The 23,866-nt window shown below is 46.7% G+C and overlaps 1 protein-coding gene across 1 annotated transcript in view; it reads left to right on the forward strand.

Moving 5' to 3' along the window:
- Window positions 1-23,866, forward strand: part of Slc6a17 (solute carrier family 6 member 17) — a 53,467-nt gene that overhangs the window by 18,812 nt on the left and 10,789 nt on the right. Inside the window, exons 3-7 of the mRNA XM_070006255.1 lie at window positions 5,389-5,546; window positions 7,469-7,595; window positions 8,267-8,448; window positions 10,379-10,489; window positions 23,617-23,858. Of these exons, the coding sequence (XP_069862356.1) occupies window positions 5,389-5,546; window positions 7,469-7,595; window positions 8,267-8,448; window positions 10,379-10,489; window positions 23,617-23,858 (820 nt within the window). The remainder of the gene's footprint in view (window positions 1-5,388; window positions 5,547-7,468; window positions 7,596-8,266; window positions 8,449-10,378; window positions 10,490-23,616; window positions 23,859-23,866) is intronic.

The raw sequence follows: 23,866 nt of genomic DNA on the forward strand, positions 1-23,866 counted from the left end.
TCTTCATGATCCAAGGGCTCTGGTTCCACACTGTCTGGGTGCTAATCCCAAGCTGGCTGCTCAGTTCTGACATTTAGTACAAGCTGCTGAACCAATCCATGTTTCTGTAAATTGAGGATCACAGTGGTTCTCTCCTTACAGGATAGCAGGAAGGACTCTCCTTACAGGATAGCAGGAAGGAGTCAATGCACTTTACACACTACCAGATCTTGGAGAAAAGAGCAACTGTTGGTCATTATTATCAAATGTTTACTAGGGGCTAAGTACTGTTGTAAGCCCTTACTGGGTAATAGCACCAATTTTGTTGCCTGAAAATTCTGATAGCCGAGCACCTTAGAGCAACCAAAACCAAGTTTATCTGGCAACTTTATATGAGGAAGGAGTTATCGTGGTCCTCCTTTGAGTGTAGAATATAGGTGTAGATTTGTTAGGTGATTTACTTAAGGTCATGGGTAACTTACTTAGTGATCAAAGTTTCAGCTAGGGACAGAGTTAGGATGAGCTGGACAGCCTGTCCCCAGCTTAGGTACTTCATACCATACCTGCTGCCTGCCTGTAGGGGGGACATTTTCTACTTTGGGATGCATATCAACCCCCCAAAACACACCGACTATAGGTAGAAGCCCCCAGGCATTGTTCATCAGGATTCTGGCAGTAGCCAGGTGCTGGTGGCTCACACCTGTAATCCTAGCTACTCCAGAGGCTGAAATCTGAGGATCAAGGTTTAAAGCCAGCCCAGGAAGAAAAGTACCTGAGACTTTTTATCTCCAGTGAACCACCAAAAAGCTGAAAATGGAGCCAAGACTCAAGTGCTAGCCTTGACCGAAAAAGCTAAGGGAAAACACACACACACACACACACACACACACACACACACACACACACACACACACACACACACACACACACACACACACACACACACACACACACACACACACCACACACACACACACCCCATAGGATAACTTACAGAAAATGAACAAAGAAACCTCCAGTAGGCTGGAAAGATTTCCAAACCCAGCCTCTGTTCCTAAGCAAAACCAGCTAATAGAAAGCTTAAAGGTTTCTGAGTTTCCTGCCCTTGGGACCAACATACTCCAGACTCCTGGGTGGCCACAACTTGGCAGGCATTTTAACCCAGCTCCTCCTGCTCTGTTCTGAGGGATTTCCACCATGTAGCCTTTCCAAAACTGCAGCCCCTTTCAGAGACCTTTCCCTCCCTTCTAGGACATAGTTTGGTTAAGAAGACAAGGTGCTGGTGGCTCACATCTGTAACATTAGCTACTCAGGAGTCTGAGATCTCAGGACTACAGTTCAAAGTTAGGCCAAGCAGAAAAGTTTGTGACTCTTATCTCCAGTTAATCAGAAAAAAAAGCCAGAAATAGAAGTGTGATTCAAGTGGTAGAGAGCCAACCTTAAGCAGAAAAGCCAAGTGAGAGCTTGAGGTTCTGAGTTCAAGCCTGCTCTCAAAAAATAAATAAATAAAAGACAAAGCCTGGTGGGGACCTTCTCATTCTTCTTCTGTTCATTCTATTGAAGGGAAAGGTGTGTGTGTCTATAGCCTGTAGGATAATTAGGCCAGAAGCTTCCCTTTTTCACCCTTATATAATATATTCACCATATGGCCACTTTGCATAAAAGACTTTAACAAATTATGTATGTAAGTAGCTGCCAGTTAGAGCTTTTGGTTTTGCATGGCATGGTCACCATATTAATATAAGATGAACCCAAAGCAAGCTACAAACCAAAGTGCATGCTTTCCTTATGCTCTGAGAGATGCTCAGAGATGGCTTGTGGTCTGTGGAGACTTAGTTGGGAACCTCTAACTTTGACTTTCTGTGGGTTAGTTGTTTTTTTTCCTGTTGTTTTGTGCTGGAAATTGAACTCAGGGCCTCGTGCTTACTAGACAGGGGCTCTATGCTTGACCCGTGCCAGTCCCCATGTGTTGTTTTTGAGGTAAGATCTTGCTTTATGTCAAGGCTGGGCTGGACTGTGATCCTCCTACTTCTGCTTATGTGTGTCATGGGAGATAGCAGGTGTACTGAGCCTAGCTATGGTGCTTCCCCTATAACTGGGATAACCGGTGCATGCCAACACGCCCAGGCATTCATCTAGATGAAGTCTCTTGAACATTTATGTCCAGGCTGGCCTCATATTTTGATCCCCTACTTTCTGCCTCCCAAGTAGCTAGGATGACATGCTTGAGCCACCACACTCTATTGTGTTTTTTGGAAACAAGATTTCATTATGTAGTTTTGGTTGGCTTTGAACTCTGGATCCTCCTGCCTCAGCTTCCGAGTACTGGGACTAAAAGGGTCATCTCCATACTCTGCTCACATTGTCCTTTCTAGCTTAGATTATCAGCTCTGCCTCGATACTTGGTACTGAATCCGAGTCTTTTTGGCTTTTGTGTAATAAACATGTGCATGCATGTACATGTATTCACACTCATGCACACATGTGCACACACAAAGGCAGGGAACTGTTCTTGCTTATTCTGCCTTTTGGTAGTAACTCAATTTCTCTTTACAACAGACCTACGTGATAGGTACAGAGCCAAGGTGTATCAACTGGCAATATTGTAAAGTCAAAATGGTAAAATATCAGCAATTTCATAGAGTGCTATCTAATGTTTTTCATTCTTTTTGTCTTTTGTCAGTCATGGGGCTTGAACTCAGGGCCTGGGCATAGTCCCTGAGCTCTTTGTGCTCAAGGCTAATATGCTACCACTTTGAGCTACAGCACCACTTCTAGTTTTCTGGTGACTAATTGGAGATAAGAATCTCACAGACTTCCTGCCCAAGTTGGCAGATCCCAGATCTCAGATCTTTAGCTGCCTGAGGAGCTAGGTTGACAGGCATGTGCCACCAGCGCCTAGTTGTTTTCATCCTCTGTGTAGATGACAAAAATAATAGCACAGAGAAAGCATGAATTTGCCCTACATAATACAGTAAGTGGCAGAGCCAGGATTCTGACTCCAGGATTTCTTTGTTGCCTTCTTCTCAATCCATATGTCAATGGGTTAGGGCTGGATTTTTTTAAACCCCAGGAATAAACTCAAAGTTTGTCAGAAGTGAAGCTCAGGGTATAGACTGAGACATACACATTTCTAGAGGTCTAGTGAACCTCAGAAAACCCAAATATACTCACCTATAGACTCATTTTGTTTAGTTTCCTAATACCTTGAGCAGTGTTTCAAGCTGTTCAGACCTCAACCTTCTGAAAGCTGCTAAGAACATCAAAGGAAATCCAGTTGTGACCCAAGGTGAATTTTTTAAGATGGAAGAAATCATTTCCAAATGATTTCAACCAAGATTGATGTATAAAAGTATCTCTGGTGAACCACAAATTCTACTCATCTAGACTGTACCCAGCAATTTGAGCATTCTGGTCAACCAAACCTCGGCACAGTTGAGAAAACTACAGTCAGACCCATGCCCTGTGACCTGGCTGGAGAGGGTTAGGGTGCACAGGACTGGGGCATGTGAGGCTGCTCTCTGGCCTTTGCCACAGGATCACTTTTGGAGGCTTTCCCCAGTTCCTTGGAGAAAAGCATCCATAGAAGATTCTAAACTTCCAGTGCTAGTAGCTCATACCCATAATCCTAGCCACTCAGGAGGCTGCAATCTGAGAATCATGGTTCAAAGCCAACCAGGACAGGGAAGTCTGTGAGACTTTTAGCTCCAATTAACCACCTGAAAACCAGATGTGGAGCTGTGGCTCAAAGAAGTTGAGTGCTAGCCTTGAGTAAAAGAGCTCAGGAACAGCACCCAGGCCCTAAGTTCAAGCCCTCACAACCAGTGAAAAACAAATAACAAACTCTAACCTACTTTGCCCACACCTGGAAGCCCATCTCTCTGTACATCTTACTCTACCCAGAGGTCACTGGGGCAAAATACAAAAACAGTGGTGCTGCCTCCCTTTGTCCCTGAAGCAGGTTGCCTTTCTCTGCTTGAGACCCAGAGTTTGAGTTAAAGACTGACCTGGGGTCTTTGCCTGTTATCCTTTAGGCCTTCCCTCCTTCCCTTCCAGGGATGTCTTGGGGCTGCTTGTTGGTGACATGTTGAACATGTGTGTGTGTGCGTGTACATGTGTGTTTGGGGGTGGTGGTAAGGAGTTAGATGCTGTTGTGTGAGGTTTGTGTGTGCTGTCTTCCATAGAGGCTTTTCTGATTAGATGCTGTTGTGTGAGGTTTGGTGTACTGTCTTCCTGATTAGCTCCACTGCACCTGCCACTCTTGCAGCATGTGTGTGCTCAGTTGGGGCTGTGTATGTAGCTGTGTGCACACGTGATGTTGCCCAGGATTCTAAGATTCCTGCCTCCCCAGCAGCCTGTGAGCTCTTCCAGGCTGATATCTTCAGCCTTCTGTTGCTCTAGCATCCCCCCACGCTCAGGCCTGGCCCAGAAGAGTCCCGCAGTAAACAGCTGATTGTTGCCAAGTGCCAGGTTTTATATCCAGCATTCACTAGCAGATTCAGCATTTATGGGAGAGCATGTGGGATTCTGACTGGGGTGGGGGGTAAGCAGAAGTTTGGTCTGGAGGTTTGGGGTGACCATCAGGACCCCAGTGGCTGGGACTGCACTGACACTGTTTGATAGACAGGCCTGGCTGACAGTGCTGCTTAACAGGGCTAGGGTATTGGCACAGTTCTCAGCAAGATGCACTCAACCATGTCTAGATGTGGCTTTAATTCTCCTGCTAAATGCCTTGTCACTTGGAATTGAGGCTGTGTCTACAGCTAGGTTTAGGACTGCAAGATTCATTTGTCATCTGGAATCTTTGGCGAGATCCATTCTGTCCTTTATGATACTTCCAACCATGCTTTCCTAAACAGCTAACTTCTCTCCCGTTCCTCTCAATTAGCCACGGATTAATGGTGATGTTGGTCACACCCTCTCTCCCTGGAGAGCTTCCAATATCTTCTTTCTCAGATCTGCCCACTGTGCTATGGCAGCTGTTGCTCAGACAAAAACAGACTGGACCGCTGGGGGCTGAGCCACTGGGAGCCAATGAGCAGAGCCCACACTGTCTGGGGCTGCTGTGGCGGGTGGAAGAGGTATGGACAGGTGTCCACAGAGTGTCTGTCTGCGTGTGTTTTTGACATGTGGATCCTGAGAGGCAGTGTGGTGTCTGTTTCTGAGCTGAGCTTATGAGCAGAAGGCAACTATACACACAATATGGTCCCTCCTTCAGCATTTCAGGCCAGGGGAGTCAAGGAGAGGAGCATGGTGAAGGTGTCATCCTCACAGAGGAGCACCAGGACTGGTGACACTGGGCAGAAGAGCTGAGGTATGGCTGAGGCTTCAGGACAAGGCTGCCAGCTCTTCCCTCACTTTGTCACCAGGCTGTAAACCCTTGCTGACCCCCTTTCCCTTTCCCCACAGGTGCCTACCTGGTGCCTTACCTGGTGCTGCTGATCATCATTGGCATCCCCCTCTTCTTTCTCGAGCTGGCTGTGGGCCAGAGGATCCGTCGTGGCAGCATCGGTGTGTGGCACTATGTGTGTCCCCGCCTGGGGGGCATCGGCTTTTCCAGCTGTATTGTGAGTCCTGGGCTGGGTGTCATGGGGGAAGGAAGGGAGGGAGGACAGCAGGCACTAAGTAGGAGGCAGAGGAGAACTCTGGGTACTCTGAGAACTTGGAGGGGGGAGAGGTCACCAGGCTTATTGGCTAGTGTCCTGGGCCAAGAGCCTCCATATGAGAATTGCTTTCAGTTGGTGACTCAGGGCCCCAGTCAGCGTATTTCCTAAACTGAACAGTCCCTCAGGCACATTGAAACAGTGGTGCTATCTGAGGATGGTGCAAAGGAGGAAAAGATAGGACATATCATACACCAGGGCCTGTGAAACCCCATCCAGTTCTCTGGGGACATAGGGGCCATCCTGGATACTTGTCTCTGCTTACCAGTCATCAGCAGCCCACAAGAGCAGTCCTTGCCTTTCCATGGGCAAAATGTGTTTCAATTAGCAAAATAGAGGCTTAGGAAAAGGCAATCCTGGGGCTCAGGGTCCCCTTGAATTCATGCTGTACAGACGAGCAGTTGGAGGTCTCAGAGAAGAACCTGAATATCTACCCATGAGATTTTGGAAGACAGGGCATCTTCACTGATCCTAGATGGAACCCCATTAAACCTGCAGGTTCATCCAGGGGGACCTTGCTGAGAGCTCTTAAGTGAGGACACTAAATGTCCTTTAAAGGGTAAAGTCTGCTCAGATAAAAACTGGAATCTGTTGGACACCAGAGTTCACTCCTGCACACAGGTGCTGCGCAGGAACTTTTTTTTTTTTTCTTCAGCCATGGGGCTTTAACTCTGGGTCTGGGTGCTGTCCTTCAGCTCTTCAGCTCAAGGCTAGCGCTCTACCACTTGAGCCACAGCGCCACTTCCGGTTTTCTGAGTGGTTTATTGCTTGTGCATTGGAAATAAGAATCTCATGGTCTTTCCTGCCCAGGTTAGCTTTGAACCATGATCCTTAGATATCAGCCTCCTGAGTAGCTAGGATTACAGGTGTTAGCCACCATATTCGGCATACAAGTGGAGCATATTAAACAAGGGACTCTGCCTCTCAGACTCTACCTCTCACTACAACCTGGAAGCATCTACCACGGATGCCCATAAAACACGGGCAGAATTTTCATCAAAGCCCCTGACTTCTATTTCAAGTAAAGTTCTTCCATGTCAGTTATTGGCTGTCCAAGAAATGAAAAGCGATGTCTTTCTAAAGATGAGCTGCTAACAGTTTGAAAGTCAGAAGAGTAATCCAGTGCTGGTGGCTCACACCTGTAATCCTAGCTACGCAGAAGACTAAGATCTGAGAACTGAGATTCAGAGCCAGCCTGGGCAGAAAAGTCTGTGAGATTCTTATCTCCAGTGAACAAGCAATAAGCCAGCAGTGGCGCTATGGCTCAAGTGATAGAGTGCCAGCCTTGAGCAAAAAAGCCAAGCGAGAACTCAAGCTCAAGGTTTTGAGTTCAAGCTCCAATACTGGTGTAAACCAAAACAAAAAAGTCAGAATAGTGTCCCGAAAGGACATAGGAAACCAGTTAGCCACAAAAACTCAAAATGCACACAGCCCTCTAGGGCTGTTTTTGGTAAGGGCAAAAGTTGGGTGTACTTCCCTGGTCCTGGAAGGTATCTTTAATTAGAATTCTTCATCATCAGGAAATGATGGGAGGGGCTTCAAGTATGTCAGAGCAATGTTGAACTGGAATGGATTAACTTTTTAAGAGTTCATTGCTTAAAGGAGAAAATGTTAATATTGCAAGAGTTCCTTTGTGGATTGCTTGAGTAACAGATGAATGGAGCATTGGAGCAGGCCCTCACTGGTTGCTCCTCGACCTCATTTTCCTCCTTGGGAGAGGGCAGCTGGGTTCTTGATGGCCTGAGCTGTTGGGCCTCGGTTGGAGTGTGGGGCCCAGATAGCATTTCTGCAACCTTGGTGACATCGCCCTGGGCCCTTTTCCTCAGGTCTGCCTCTTCGTTGGGCTGTATTATAATGTGATCATCGGATGGAGTATCTTCTACTTCTTCAAGTCCTTCCAGTACCCACTACCCTGGAGCGAATGTCCTGTCATCAGGAATGGGACCACAGCAGGCAAGTATGGGTCCCCTGACAGACCCCAAACTGAGGATTCCAGTCAACTCTGCCCCCAGAACAGAGTCTAATGGGCTTAGCACTCAGGTTTGGGATGTCATCGGCTCATTGGACAAGTCACTTAACACCCTGCCCCACATTTCCCCTTCCCCAGGACAAATGATCCCTCTTTAGCCTGGCCTACAGAGTCCTTAGGGGATTGAATAAAATAATGAGTATAAGTAAAACTCTAGGAAGCATGGCTTTAGTTTAGTGGTGATGAACTATTAGGTGTTACCCTATACCATGAGTCTGAAAATAATCTTAGTTGTATGCTAGTCCTGCAAAGGGCAGGGTGATGATCAGCCAACTTCACAGATGGGAACAGAAGCCATTTTCCTGTGTTCAGATGATCCATTTAGCCAATGATTTGGGTTGAAAGTCCAGGTCCAGCTCCCAATTTTACACCAACTTAGCCTGACTTGTCTTTACCTTCCCTGAGTGGATGGACATGAAGGGGAGGTAGCATGGGTGGCAATTTTGCCAGGTCATTGTACCCTGAAGCCTCCCAGACCCCAGGATTCCTCAGGGTCTGCCAGATCACTGCCTACAACCCCTCTGGTGCCCACCTTCAGTCACTCCCACCCCCATCCTCACACACCCTCACGGGGTGGCCCTTGGTATGCTTTCAGTGGTGGAAGCAGAGTGTGAGAAGAGCTCAGCCACTACGTACTTCTGGTACCGAGAGGCCTTGGACATCTCCAACTCCATCTCAGAGAGTGGGGGGCTCAATTGGAAGATGACATTGTGTCTCCTGGTGGCCTGGAGCATTGTGGGCATGGCTGTCGTCAAAGGCATCCAGTCCTCAGGCAAGGTAAGTTAAGGGAAGTCTGAGGATTCCAGGTGATTGAATCAGGGCCTTTCTGTGGCCTTGGAGAAGAGGTGAGACTGTTACTGCCACACAATCCTGTGCTGTGGAGGTATTGCCCATCAGGAATGCACTTGCTGGAAAATCATTGATCTAACCTCTACTTGGCTCCTCTCAGATAACTGAGGCCTATTCATGACATATTGATCCAGTGAAGGTTTGTCTAGATTCCATCTCCCCCAGTTTCGTAGCACAGTCTACTCTTAGCAATCTAAACATAGCAGATTGCTATGTTTACAGTTGAAAGGTTTTTGAGCAGGATGGTGCTAGGGTTGTCTGAGTGAAAGGACTCAGAGTCCCCTGAAGACAGCTGTTGAGCAGTCCCATCTCCAAGGGTGCCAACCAAGCATGTCTTACACCTTTACCAGTGGTTCACACCCATTCAAAGTAGGGCCTTGTGTGTGTGTGTGTGTGTGTGCGCGCGCGCGCGCACGCGTGTGTGCGCGCGCCCTGGTACTAGGGCTTGAACTCGGGACCTGTGCACTGTCTCTTAGCTTTTTCACTCAAGGCTGAAGGCTGACACTCTATTATTGAGCTCTTTCTCCTTTTCCATCCTTTTGGTACATAATTGGAAATAAGAGTCTCACAGACTTCCTGCCTGGGCTGGCTCTGAACCATGATCATCAGATCTCAGCTTTCTGATTAGAGCTAGAATTATAGGCTTGAGCCATGGGCACTCAGCTTGAGGCTGTTTTTTGTCACTTACCAGTATTCATGGACTGAAAGGTATGGAAAGAATGTCATCCATTCATTTGACACATGAGAAAACTGAGGAAAAGCACCTTGCCTAGCATGCAACTGGTCTGTCTCAAAGCTGGACCTAGGGACCTGGCAGGAAGCTCTGGAAAGGGGACATCACCCTAGTAACTGACTTCTTCCATCTCTAAATGTCAAAATACTAACTGGCACTTCATGGAACTCATCATTATTGCCATATTCATGAGGACACTTGGTCCCCAATAATCTTAAGAATTAGGAATTACTGGGCTGGGAAGGTAGCTCAGTGGTAGAGTGCTTGGCTTGCATGCATGAGGCCCTGGGTTCGATTCCTCAGCACCACATAAGCAAAAAGAAAAAAGCCAGAAGTGGTGCTGTGGCTCCAGTGGTAGAGTGCTAGCCTTGAGCTGAAGAGCTGAGGGACAGTGCCCAGGCCCAGAGTTCAGGCCCCATGACCGTCCCCCCCCCAAAAAAAAAAAGAATTAGGAATTACTTCCTTCTTCAGCATTGATGGGGCTATGGAGACACTAAGGCCAAGTAAATGGCCTGACCCGCTCTTAGTCTTTGTACCACCCTGTGCTCGCTGCCCTCTGGACTTGTTTCAGTGCTGCTGGCGTTCTGTAGATGTATCCTCTGTGTGTGTCCATGTACCAGGGCAGTGGAAATGTACAACATACATGTGATGGAAAAATACACATGGTTGAGAATGGCTAGGAGCTAGACCTTCTTCTAATAGACTCTTCTTGGGAGCCCTCTCTAGCTTCCTGGATGTCATCTGTGAAAGCTGTAAGAGCAGGAGATATCCTTGATGGGCTCACTTGGGAAGATGACGAAGGAGGATGAGGAGAGAGAATTCAGGCTTCCCTCATCCTTCAGCAGTTCTAGGGGTGGGGACCACTAGCCTGAGCTCCAGAACTTGAGAGGCAAACAAAGCCCAGGCACAGCCATGTGGATTTCAGCTTATCCTGCTCCTGTTTCTGCCTGGGCTTAGGGCCAAGATGGGTGGTGGGTTTGGCTCTGTGCCCAGGGGCTCCAGGGCTCTGCTTTGTGCCACCTGGTATCAGAGGAGGCTCATGGGCCCCAGCTGTGAGCAGGGAGGGGGGCGGTGCCTGCTGTTGGAGGGGCTCCTCCTGACAGTGGGTCCCTGTCCTCTCTACAGGTGATGTACTTCAGCTCTCTCTTCCCCTATGTGGTGCTGGCCTGCTTCCTGGTCCGGGGGCTGCTGCTGCGAGGAGCAGTCGATGGTATCCTGCACATGTTCACTCCTAAGGTAAGCATTTGGGACTCCTGTGTGCTGGGAACATGCCCAGGCCCACTGGTCTGGTCAGCTTCATACAACTGAACACATGCAAAACACCTGCTGTATGTTGTGCTGGAAGGATCTAGGAAGAAAGGGGACCCTGGGCCCTGTCCTCATAGTTCCAAGGAGATGCTAGGCACTGGTGGCTCACTCCTGTAGTCCTAGATACTCAGGAGGCTGAGATCTGAGGAGCACCATTTGAAGCTAGCCCAGGGAAGGAAAGTCTGTGAGACTCTATCTCCTATAAACTACTCAGAAAAAGCCAGAGGTGGCACTGTGGCTCAAGTGGTAGAGCATTAGCTTTGAGCAAGAAGCTCAGGGACAGTGCTCAGGTAGGTCTTGGGTTCAAGCCCCAAGACCAGCACAAAACAAATAGACAAAAATCAAACAAAGTGGTTCCAAAGATAAGGATGCTCCACCAGTCTGGATAAAATCAGGAAAAGCTTTAGGTTAGGAAGTAACATCTGAAATGAGCCATGGAATGCTGATAGGATTTTGGTAGGATTCAAGAGGACTTTGTAGCCAAGCAAGGGTGTGGAAAAGCACTGAGCCGATGTGAGGGCTTGGTGGAGAAACTGGTTTGGCTAGGACGAGGTAAATGCTGAGATCTCTATCCAATCATGGGAGGAAACTTCATTGTGTGAATCTGTGACAGTAGGAACAACAAAAATGCCTGAGACCCTCCCATCCTATCCCTGGGAGGAATCTTAAATTAAGGGAGAAAGGAACTCATTCACACCCCCCCCCCCACTTAGTCCTTTCAACAGCCAAAGAGTTGAGCAGTCCTGATGCTTAAACTCAAGGTTTAAGTTTAAACTCAGAGTTTAAACGGGAGCTCTCTCTTGGTGCTCTCTCTCATGAACGGGGTTAGTGTCCTTATAAAAGAAGTCCAGGAAATCCTTTGGATTCATCTACCACACGATGAGTGGGGGAGAGAAAGTGCCATCTTCAAAGTAGAGAATGATGTACAAGATCTGCTTATAGATATGGGATCTGCTGACCACTTCACCTTGACCTTTCCAGATTCCAGATCTGTGAGCAATAAAGTTTTATTGCTAATAAATTACCTAGTTTAAAGTTTTTTTTTTTTTTCAATTTTTGTCATAGCCACAGGAGTGAACTAAGACAAGTGAACAAAGACTAAGTGAACTAGCTGCCTTTGGGGAAGGACAAAAGTAAGATTAGGAACAATTACACATGCACTTTAATGACATCTATAATATTTAATTTCTTAAGAAAGTCTATTATATTAATAGATATGCATTTTTGCCATTGGAAAAAGTTTGTCATTGTGTGTCCATGTACTGGTACCCAGGCTCAGGGTCTCAGGGCCTCACACTCAGCTCTTTTTGCTCACTATTGGCACTCTACCACTTGAACCACAGCTCTAGTCCAGCTTTTTTGTGGCTAATTGGAAATAGAGTCTTATGGACTTTTCTTGCTGGGCTGGCTTCAAACCACGATCCTCAGATCTCTGCCTCCTATAACTACAATTACAGGTGTGAGCTACTAGTGACTTACTTACATTTGCTATTTTTTTTAAGCATGAAATATACTCTGTACCTGACTCATGTAACTGTAATCCTTCTGTATATCACCTTTATAGTTACAATAAAAATAGCATAAATTACTTGTATAAGGGGTTTCATTGTGATATTTACATGCATGCATATAATGTACTTGGTCAAATTTACCCATCTATATTACTTTTTTTTAACTCTTCTCTCTTTCACTCTTCTCTCTCTTTTTACCAGTTTTTGCTGAGTTTCATTATACTGTTTTCATATATTCTTAATGTACTTCTATTATATATTATATTTCTATCATATTTGTCCCTCACCCTTTTTTTCTCTTTGTGCCCCTACTGGGGCTTGAACTCAGGGTCTGGGCACTGTCCCTTAGCTTGTTTTCTCAAGGCTAGCATTCTACCATTTGAGCCAAAGCTCCATTTCCATCTTTTTGCTGATTAATTGGAGATTTCTTGCCTGGGCTAGCTTTGAATTGGGATCCTCAAATATCAGCCTCCTGAGTACCAAAGATTGCAGGCATAATTCACGAGTGCTTGGCTCAGACATATCAACTCTTAGTATTATTGCATTGCGTGATAAGTTTCAAGATAGGAATTTAGGAAGACACCAACATTCACACCATAGCCTACACTTCCCTGAATTTAGGATTTATCTTGCTAATACATTCTTTGAAATTCATTATACATACACGTGTTTCCATAAGTAGCATTTGTGCGCACTCTTAAGCTTTCCAGAAATGGCTCAGATTAGTGTCTTTATGTGATTTACTTTCAGTTTTGCTTAGTACTACTTTTTGAAGCTCACCTGTATTGATTTTTCACTGCTATATCATATTCCAAAATAGGACTAAACTAAAATTTACTTATTCATTCTCTAGTTGATGACCATTTAAGTAGTTTCCAGTCTTCATCATGGCTAATACCACAGGTCTTCATGTACACAAGTTCCTCTAGGGTATGCTTTTTAAGAATGAGATTTCTGTCTCACATGGTAGACATAGCTTTAGTCAAGATGCTCTCCAAAGTGGTTGTAGCCATTCTGACTCCTGACCAGTACATCTGTCAGGTTTCATTGTTACCAATCAGATGGATGCTGAATGGCTTTAAACAGAAGTCATTGCCTCCTTCTCAGATCTTTTCCTCCATGTTTAGGAAGCCATAAGAATCCATCTTAGCATTCGCAGTGGCCAATGTCTTCATGAGAATGAGGCTTCTAAAAATTAGACCCAGAAGATGCTAAAGGAGTCAGATCTTCCAAAAACCAGCACAGAAGCCAGCCGCCGGTGGCTCATGCCTGTAATCCTAGCTACTGAGGAGGCTGAGATACTGGATGATGGTTTAAAGCCAGCCCCAGGAGGAAAGTCCATGAGACTCTTATCTCCAATTAACCACTCAAAAACTGAAAGTGGCTCTGTGGCTCGAAGTGGTAGAGTGCTAGCCTTGAGTGAAAGAACTCAGGGAGAGTGCCAAACTCTGAGTATAAGCCCCACAAACAGCAACAACAACAACAAAAACCAGCACAGTGGAATCTCCAGCCTGTGTGATTCTGGCCTGTAAGTCTGGAGCCTGTGGCGCTGGTCTTCACACCAAGTCCAGTGAACAGTTCTATGGAGAAGCTCCTGCCCTTGACCCTGAGGGCTGTATTGCGCAAGGAGAGGAAGCATGGAGGGTCTCAGAGACCCAACTCCCCCAGCAAAGGCCCTGGAACAGCCGGAGCCATTATTTACTTGAGCCAAGTGAGACCCACTGGGGTGAGATTCTTAATTATCTTTTTTATGTATGACTTTTATTTGAAAATGCTAAAAACAGAGGGGTTACAGTTACATGAGTCAGGCAAAGAGTGGATTTCCTGTTGGACAATGTCACCCCTTCCCTTGCTTTCTCACAGTTTTTCCCTCCTATTTCCAAATCTGCCAGGTCATCTGCAGAAAGGAAGGACCAGAAATCGACTTCAGATAGAGAACCATTGAAAGACATGACTGTTTCAGACCAGAACTGAAAGCCACTTCACTTCTTCTAGAATATAGGATATAGACTGCCAGGTCATTGCCCACAGCTGCCCAGGCTAGGAACTGCCCCTTTTGACACACCTTCACTTCTGGCTTTTTGGTGGTTAGTTGGAGTTAAGAGTCTCATGGATTTTCTTGCTGGGACTGACTTCAAATCATGATCTTCAGATCTTGGCCTCCTGAGTAACCAGGACTAAAGGTGTGAGCCATGGGCACCCTGATCCAAGGATATTTTTGACCAGGGCATCTCATAACTCATTTGGGAGAACCTGGAGGTCTCTATGGACTCTAAAGCTTTTCATCATCAACCTGGGCACAAGTGGCTCCCACATGTAATCCTAGCAGCTCAGGAGGCTGAAAACTGAGGATTGAGGTTTGAAGCCAGGCAGAGCAGGTAGGTCTGAGCGCTTTTTATCTCCAATTAACCAGCAAAAAGGAGGTCTAAAGGAATGGTTCAAGTGGTAGAGGGCCAGCCATGAGCAAGTAATCTGAACCTAAGGGGATACAGAGAGGATAGAGACCTGTTGAGGAGGATTTTCAGATGAGAGATGAGTAAGGGTGAGGCTAGGTGGTGATGAGGGGTGGTTGGGTTGAAAATGCACTTAGCAAATAGAGGCGTAGGGTTTGCTGTTACTTGGATGTGAGATGTGTGAGGAGGAGAAGAATCAAAGGTGACTCCAAGGTCTATGACCTAAGCAACCAGAAGGCTGGGGTTGATGTTTAGAGAGATGAGGGAGGATGGTGGGGGAAGAAGATCTGGGGGAGGGCACCTGGAGGATTGCTTTGGGTATGGCAAGTTTGAAACATCAGGTGGGTGGAAGCACTAGCAAGTAGTTGGACAGGAGTCTGGAGTACAGATCAGAGAGGCCAGGGTAATAGAACTGCAGGTCATGGATTGGTTTATCATCACTTGGAGGGTGGGCACTGTCAGGGAACAGGAGTTGGGGAGGGAGTGCTGGAAGAAGAAGAAGAAGGGGAAAGAGTTGAATCCATTGAGAGAGACAGAATGGAGAAAATGCTTTGAGAATGGCTGAAGAAGTGATGGATCATCTGACAGTGAGGTATCTCTGGAGACCTTGACAAAGCTGTTTCGGTAGAGGACTGGGGACAAAATCTAGTAGTAATGGGTTGCAAAGGAAACACAAGATGAAGAATCAGAGACATAAGGAGAAACAGAGAAATGGGAGATGAGGTGGTAACTAGAGAGGACCATGAGGTCGAAGGTATTTCTCAGAATTTTGTGATCATGTTGAAAAGAGTCCAGCGTATACTGCTGATGGTGTTTAAATGGTGCAATAGCTTTGGAAAACAGCCCGATGGGTTTTCAGAAGGTTAAACTGAGTTAGCATATCATCCAACAACTCTGCTCCCGGGCCTAGACCCAAGAGAACTGAAAACATATGTGGACACAAACATTCATTTGAACATGAAAATTCATGGCAGTATTACTCATAGTGGCCCCAGAGCAGAAAAAAATCCAAATGTCCATCTGCTGATGAATGGATAAACAAAAGATAGTATTTCCATAAAATGGAATATTATCCAGCCCAAAATAGGAATGAAGAGGCATGTGAAAAGCCTTGAAAGCATTAAGCCAAATGAAAGAAACCAGACCCTAAAACCTACACTGGGTATAATTACAATTATATGAAATGCACAAAACAGGCAAATCCTTAGAGACAGAGAATAGTAGAGTGCTTGCTTAGGGCTAGACTTGAGAGGGTGTTGAGGAGACATTCTAGTGGTCTTCCTTTTGAAGTGAAGAGGCTCTAAATTTATTTTGATAACTGGTAACTGTATATGCTATATTAAGAATTATTAAGCTGGTGGCTCATGCTTGTAATCCTCATTATTCAGGAGGCTGAGATCTGGAGATTTGAAGTCAGCCAGGGCAGGAAAGTCCATGAGACTCTTATCATTAAAAAGATTGGAATAGAGCTGTGACTCAAGTGGTAGTGATCATTTGGAGCCAAAAAAGCTTAGGGACAATGACCAGGCCCTGAGATCAAGTTCTAGGGCTGGCACAAAAAAAAGAAAAAGAAAAAGAAAAGTATCATTTTACTAGGTGCTGATAGCTCACATCCACAATGCTCAGGAGGCTGAGATCTGAGGTTCAGAGTTCAAAGCCAGCCTGGGCAGAAAAGTTAGATTTTTACCTCCAGTTAACTAGCAAAAAGCTAGAAGTAGAGCTATGGCTCAAGTGGTGGAGTGCTAGCCTTGAGCAAAAAAAGCTAAGTAAGAATTCCCTGGGGCTGGGAAGGTGGCTCAGTGGTAGAGTGCTTGCCTTGCATGCATGAGGCCCTGGGTTCGATTCCTCAGCACCACATAAGCAAAAAGAAAAAAGCCGGAAGTGGTGCTGTGGCTCAAGCGGTAGAGCGCTAGCCTTAGCTGAAGGGCTAAGGGACAGTGACCAGGCCCAGAGTTCAGGCCCCACAACCGGACCCCCCCCCCAAAAAAAACAAAAGAATTCCCTGGACCTGAGTTCAAGCTCCAATGCCATCATGTGAGCGTGCACATATGTGTGTGTGTGCGCGCGCACACACACACACACACACACACACACACACACACACAATCATTGAACTGAGTATATTTTAAAATCCCTAAAGAGGGAGGAGACAGACGTTACTGTGGAGGTAGCATCTGGGAGAGGCTGAGAGCCCGCATGGAGCAGTTGGTCTTCAGCAGGAGGGAAAGGGCAGTCCATGCATGATGCTGGCCAGTGAGGGGCTGTCAGGAGGGGTCTCAGCAGTGAAGGAAGTGAGGTGGCTGTCAGTGAGGATGGAGGAGGTAGTGGAGATCCTAGGAAGTGAATGTGGGCTGCCATTGTGAAAGAGCATGGGATAGGGGGCAGGCGCAGCACTAAAGGCCAGATGGTGTCCAGGGCTTGGGGAACACATAGACTTCGGCTGCTTGTCCAGAACCAACCCCTCCGAGATCCAGGTTGCAGCTTCTCCTTCTCCAACTTCTCTGACAGCAGGCTGCTTCCCACCATCTGTGAGGAGTTTTGTTTGCTTGTTGGTGCCAGTACTGGGGCTTGAACTCCGGGCCTGCACACTGTCCCTTAGCTTTTTTTGTTCAAAGTTGGCACTTTACCACTTAAGCGACACCTTCACTTTGGACTCTTTACTGGTTAATTTGAGGTAAGAGTCTCATGGACTTTCCTGCCTGGTCTGGCTTTGAACTGTGATCCTTAGATCTCAATCTTTCTGAGTAACTAGGATTACAGGCATGAGTCAATAGCACCCAGTTAAGTCAGGTGTTTTACAGTGGATGGATGGTGCCCTGATGCATACATTGGCTCACTCAAGCTTCTTAGCATTATGTAATTTCTCAAGGTGAGTGAACAAGCTGTGTGGCAAGGCTGAGAGTGGGTAGAAGCAAACAGGGCAGCCTGCTTGGAGCTTGGGAACTCTGTGATCCCAGCTTAGCATACTGAGAAAGTATTTAGCCTGAAGACAAGGTGGTGTCCTAGATTCCAGGAGAGCTCCATGGACAGTTCTTAAGTAGACAGTACAGTAGACAGGAATATGCATGCACACACATATGCATGTGTATATGGTAATACATATGTATATATAGGTGTTGTAGCCACATCAGTGTCTCTAGAGGCTTACATGGGGTGCTATAGGTATGATTACATCTGGAGAAGAAAGTGGGCATCTGGGCTCCCCAAGTAAAGCATAGGAATGAACAGAACCACTATTTCTGTTAACTCTGGGCCCAGCAAGTTCCAAGGGCCCAAGAATAGAGCTTAGTGGTGGAACTTCTGTGTGTGTGTGTGTGTGTGTGTGTGTGTGTGTGTGTGTGTGTGTGTGTGTGTGTGTGTGTGTGTGTGTGTGTGTGTGTGTGTGTGTGTGTGTGTTGGTACTAGACCTTGAACTCTGAGCCAGAGTACTGTCTCTTAGATTTTTCACTCAAGGCTGGCACTCTATCATTTGAGGCATACCACCACTTTTGCCTTCTTGGTGGTTAATTGGAGATAAAAGTCTCATGGGCTTTCCTTCCGTGGGATCCTTCAAACCACGATCCTCAGATCTCAGCCTTCTGAGTAGCTAGGATTACAGGTGTGAGCCACTGGCACCCAGATGGTGGAACTTCTTGATTCCCACCATTGGGGCCATGGCCTCTTGGCAAGAGGGAGGGGCTGCCTGGCCTTGGGACTGGAAAGAACCATGTGATCTGGTTCAGATCCCAGTTCATCGTGCAGCAGCTGTTTCCACAGCTGTGAGATGGGGTGGAGGAAGGTAGTCTTCACGGGAAGTCAGGGGAGCTCATAGAGCTGCTGCTGACACACAGGACCATTAGCAATCATCCTCCTTGTTTCTTGTGAAGGTGACATTGTTCTTGGGCAGTGCAAACTCGGCACTCCAGTGCCATCTGGTGTCTCATGGCCTGTCTGGCTCTGTGCAGGCAGGTGCCATAGTGGTGCTAGAGTAAGGGTGTGTGCTGCTGTCCCATCAGCTCAGCGGGGGCTCAGCAGCTGCTTGTGGATTGGGAAAGCATCTTCATGTCCATGAGTCACAGGCTGAGAAACACCTTGTTCCCTCGATGTGAGAATGACTCAGCCACTGTGCCAAAGAACAGAAAGAAGCCATGGCTGTTTTAGGAGTGGGAGAGGGCACTGAATAGGGAGAGCTGATTTCTCTTTCCTCTTGCAGTTGTGTCCTCATGTCTGGAAAGGATGTGGGGCACCCCGAGTCTGGACAGGGGTTGGCACTTTTTTGTGTGGGTGTGTTGGTAGTGAGGCTTGAACTCAGAGCCTGAGTGCTGTCCCTTGGCTTTTTCACTCAAGGCTGGAACTCTCCCACTAGAGCCACAATTCCATTTCTGGTTTTGAGTTTTGTGGGTTTTTTTTTTTTTTGGCTAATTGGAGATAAAAGTCTCACAGACTTTTCTTCCTGGGCTGCCTTTGAACTGTGATCCTCAGATCTCAGCCTTCTGAGTAGCTAGGATTACAGGTGTGAGCCACCAGTGCCTAGCTAAGAGTCTTCTAAAACTCAAAGAACATCAAGCATTCCATACTGGAGGAGCCTGGCTCAGTTTACCCCCAGATTCACACTGTGTATCTGTTCATCTCTGTCAGTGAGAGAACCCCTCCAGTGCAGGCTGGAAGCAGGGGAACAGAGACACAATCATTTCAAAGACAAGTATGGCTGCAGGTGATTTGGGGAGCCTCGAAAAGGGAGCTGGATCCACCAATTTCTCTCAAAATAGTATGAAGACTGGGAATTGGGTACAATGGAAAAGGGTGAGGTTGGCCAGGTGTTAATAATTGTTAAAGCTGGGGAGTGGGTATAAAGGGAATTCATTACGTTATCCTCCCAACTTTTTGATTTTTTTTTTACTAGTCTATTTTGTGTGCCAATACTGGGACTTGAACTCAGGTCCTGGGAACTGTCTCTTAGGTTTTGTTTTTGTTTGTTTGTTTTGTTTTTGTTTTTGCTCAAGGTTGGTGCTTTACCAGTTAAGCTATAGCTCTACTTCTGTCTTTTTGGTGGTCAATTGGAGGTAAGAGTCTCAGACTTTTCTTCTGGGGCTGGCTTCAAACTGAGATCCTCTTGAGTAGCTAGGATTACAACATGAGCAATGGGTGTCAAGCTTCCATAATTTTTTTAATGGAAGAGCAATAGTAAACAGATAGGATGGTACTAGGGTTTGATCTTATAGCCATAAGCTTATTACACTGCCTCTACCATTTGATCTAGGCCTCCAGACCACCTCCCTGTATTGGTAGGGATTTTGTTGTTGGTTTTGTTTGTTTTTTGCTTTACAAACTTTTTTTGGATAGTGTCCCTTGCTTTTAACCAGGACCTCCTACCTACAGCCTCTCAAGCATCTGTGACTTTAGGCATGCACCATGAAGCCTGGAAATAATAGATACAATCTTAAAAGACATTGAAACAATTTTGTTTTTGTCTAATATCATAGTATATCCCACAGTCCTGAGGAGGTCTCCAAGCTGTGCTGATAAGTTTGGGACTATGATGTCTTACTGGAATGTCTGCCTTGCTTATGAAATGGCCTTTGAATAGTCACCAGGAATTTACACCCTTATTTAATGGTAGTATTTGGGTCTCACAATCTGAACCTTTTTTGTAAAATCTGAGCTAATGTCTTGTTGGTTTATTTTTGAAGCAGGGCTCTCCTTAGGTCATTAGGCCAGTTTAGGCTGGCCTCAAACTCCTACCTCAGCCTCTGGAGTGCTTGGATTACATATGTGTATGGCTTATGGTAATGGTTAATGTAAATTACAAATATAATAATTACAAAAAAGGGAGGGAGGAAAAGAAGAGAGGAATCAGCATTAAAATAGCAATGCTTAGCCAGGTATAGTGGCTCATGCCTGCAATACCAGCTACTCCAGAGGCTGAGATCTGAGAATCACAGTTTGAAGCCAGCCTGGGCAAGAAAAGTCTGTGAAACTCTCATTTCCAATTAGTCACCAAAAAGCTGGGACTGTAGCTGGGGCTCAAGTGGTAGAGTGCTAGCCTTGAGCAAAAAGAAAAATCTTAGAGACACAATGCCAAGGCCCAGAGTTCAAGCCCCACGACCCAAAAACAAAAACAAAAACACTTAGGCACAGCACCCAGGCCCTGAGTTCAAGCCCCATGACCACCACAAATAAAAAAGCTATTTTTACAAAGCAGAAGTTTTGAAATCCCAAGAATCTGCCTTAGAAGATGACATCTTAGCCCCAAAAGGCAGATCCAACCTCAAAGTTCCTCGTCTGGTCCTTCCTGAAGGCACAAGGTCAGCGTTTGTCTGTCTGTCTTTCTGTCTGCCTGTTTCAGAGCTCTTCTACCTATCAGGCACTGTTCACACAGGTGTGAATAGAAGTTTGTACTTCTGGAAGGATGGCAGTCATGGCTAGAGTCGTGACAGCCCAAAGCCTAGCTCTGTAACCAGCAATCAGAATAAGCCTCAAAGAGGGCTCTTTGAGCTAGGTTTTGAGAAATAAATAGGAGTTCACCAGGAAGTGAGCAGGAGGAAGGGAATGCAAGGCAGAGGGAACTGCCATGACCAAGGTGAGAGGCATGAAAGGCCCTGGGGCTTTGTTGAGAGTGGTAAGGTGGACAGGGATTTCCAAAAGTCAGAGGAGAGCCACTGAGGATTTTCATCACTCATGAGACATGACCCGAGCATGTCCACTTAAACATGCCTGCTCTCACAAAGTCCTGTACTTCTCCTTTCTTTTCTGGCTCTCACAGACTGCCATAACCCTGCCAGGTCTGGATCTAGCCAGAGGGAAGTAGCCAGGCTCCACAGCGTGGTTAGGAGGGCTGTCATGATGCGCAGACAGTAGGACACCATGCAGGCCAGCAAGTCTGTCAGGTGTATGTAACATCCACCTTTCCTGTTGCTTTTTGGGAGAGTCATTTTATTTTGTGCCAATACTGGGGCTTGAACTCAGGGCCTGGGTGCCTGTCCTTTAGCTTTTTCAGTCAAGGATAAATGTTCTATCACTAGAGCCACAGCTCCACTTCCAGATTTTTGCTAATTAATTGGAGAGTCTCAGACTTTCCTGCTCAGGCTGGCTTCAAACCCTGATCCTTAGATCTCAGCTTCCTGAGTAGCTAGGATTGTAGGTATGAGCTGCTGGTGCTTGGCTAGACCTCTCACTTCTAAACACCCACCTGACTGCTGATGTCCTCTCTCAGCGCTGGTCTCTGGGCCGTCCTGGCCTTCCTCAATCAGGCTCTCCCTGAGTTTTCTTCCTGCCCATTTCTCCCACTTCCTGGCAGGAGGTTCTTCACCTTCCCTGCGGGAAACATTGCAGGTGGATTTGCCCGGGGCCAGCCTCTCCTCACTTCCTAACCTCAGCCCTAGCTTTACCTCCTTCCAGGAAGCTGCTACTCCCAGCCTCTTCCTCCAGCTCTGCTGTCTCCTCTAAATTCCAGATTCTCTGCCCAACTGCCTACCTGACATCTCCTCTCTCTGAAAGGCGCCGTGTCGAGCTCTCGTCTTGATCTGCCCTGTACAACTGTGCTAACACGTTCCTCTTCCTCTGCTCCCACTGCCATGCATTCAACATAAAAGGCAGAAACCTGACCCCACCTGCCCCACTCTACCTGTACCCCTCAGCCGTACCATCTGACCTGTAGTATCTCACCTCTTTGCCTCTCCTGCACCATCTCACCTGCACCATCTTACTTGTGTGATTCACTTACGCCATGTCACCTGTGCATCTCCTGTGTCCCACCACACCTGCACATCCCAGCTGTATCCTGGTACCGTCTCATCTGCACTCCCCTACCTGTCCTCACGCTTCCACCCTGGCCACTTCCACTTCCCTTTACGCATCATCCTCTCTGCTACCTCGATCGCCTATTCACATTGGTTTCTCTGCCCCTACTGCCACCTGTCAGATCTCAGCGCCAGGATCCCTTCCCTGGGGAAGGGTTGGCCGCCTCCTGACTTTCTTGCATCCCCCATTACAGGTGCTCAGAACATTGAGTGTCTGGCTGACACAGCCCTTTGTCATGTTTGCAATTTAGCATTGCTTGATGAGATCATTTGAGCAATGCTCACCTCTCCTACTAGAAATAAACTCCAGAAGTGCTGGAACCTTGCCTCAAGGAACAAACAGTAAAAGATAAAACAGATACGGAAAGGGCTTTGGAAATTGTGTCGTGCCATGCAAATGCTGTGGTGGCTTGGCCTTTGTAAGGTCTGAAGACATGGTGCTAGGGCAGGGGCTGCTGTCCAGAGGGATGTGTGTGTGTAGGGGGTGTCAGTTATGTGATTTGAAGTGTGTAGATTTGTGTGGCTTCTTTTGGGGTGAAAGGAAAGATTGAGCAGGGAGAACGAAGCAAAAGGTGGGGTTTGTTCTATTTGGGATGGAGGGAAGGTCATATAGAGACATTGGTGTTCCCAGTTCGCTCATCTTGTTGTACAGGCTGTTGACTACATGACTCTAGCAGGTACCACTCACACCCTAGTCTAAGAGAATGTCACTCCCTAGACTTGTGCAGGATACAACCACTTGCATTGATCTTGGTCATGTTCCTTTGTCTGACATCTCCATGGTAAGCAATGACAGCAGCTAAAATTAACAGAATTTACTATGCAAGCACTTGGCATTCGTTTTTTATTTTACTAGGACCTCACATCAATCCTCTGAAATTGACATCTGTGTTTTGCACTTAGGGAAACTAAGGCTCAGATGAATTAGGTGCATTGTCCTGGGTCAGTCAGCCCAGGACATTCTTATTATGATGTCAGTCTCCATTGAGGATGTGGGGGAAAAGGGGTATAGAGAACCCCAAAATACCTGATGGTAACTTTTTTCTTGTCTGGGGTTTGAACTTAGGGCCTGGATGCTATCCGTTAACTTTTTTGCTCAAGACTGGTGCTCTACCACTTGAGCCACAGCTCTACTTCTGGCTTTTTGGTGGTTGGTCTCCCAGACTTTCCTGCCTAGGCCTGCTTTGAGCTGAGATCCTCAGCTGAGCCCCCTGAATAGTCAGGCTTATAGGCGTGAGCAACCAGTGCCGAGCTCTGAGTATACTAATTGTTTCCATGTGTGTCTCTTTCCCCGTCATGGCTCTCTCCCACAGTTGGACAAGATGCTGGACCCGCAGGTATGGCGAGAAGCAGCTACTCAGGTCTTCTTCGCCCTGGGACTGGGCTTTGGTGGTGTCATCGCCTTCTCCAGCTACAACAAGCAGGACAATAACTGCCACTTTGACGCTGCCCTGGTGTCCTTCATCAATTTCTTCACTTCAGTGTTGGCTACCCTGGTGGTGTTTGCTGTGCTGGGCTTCAAGGCCAACATCATGAACGAGAAGTGTGTGGTCGAGTAGGTGG

This window comes from Dipodomys merriami, unplaced genomic scaffold, assembly GCF_024711535.1.
Source record: "Dipodomys merriami isolate MVZ:Mamm:240054 unplaced genomic scaffold, mDipMer1.0.p SCAF_7, whole genome shotgun sequence".
Lineage (NCBI taxonomy): Eukaryota > Metazoa > Chordata > Mammalia > Rodentia > Heteromyidae > Dipodomys > Dipodomys merriami.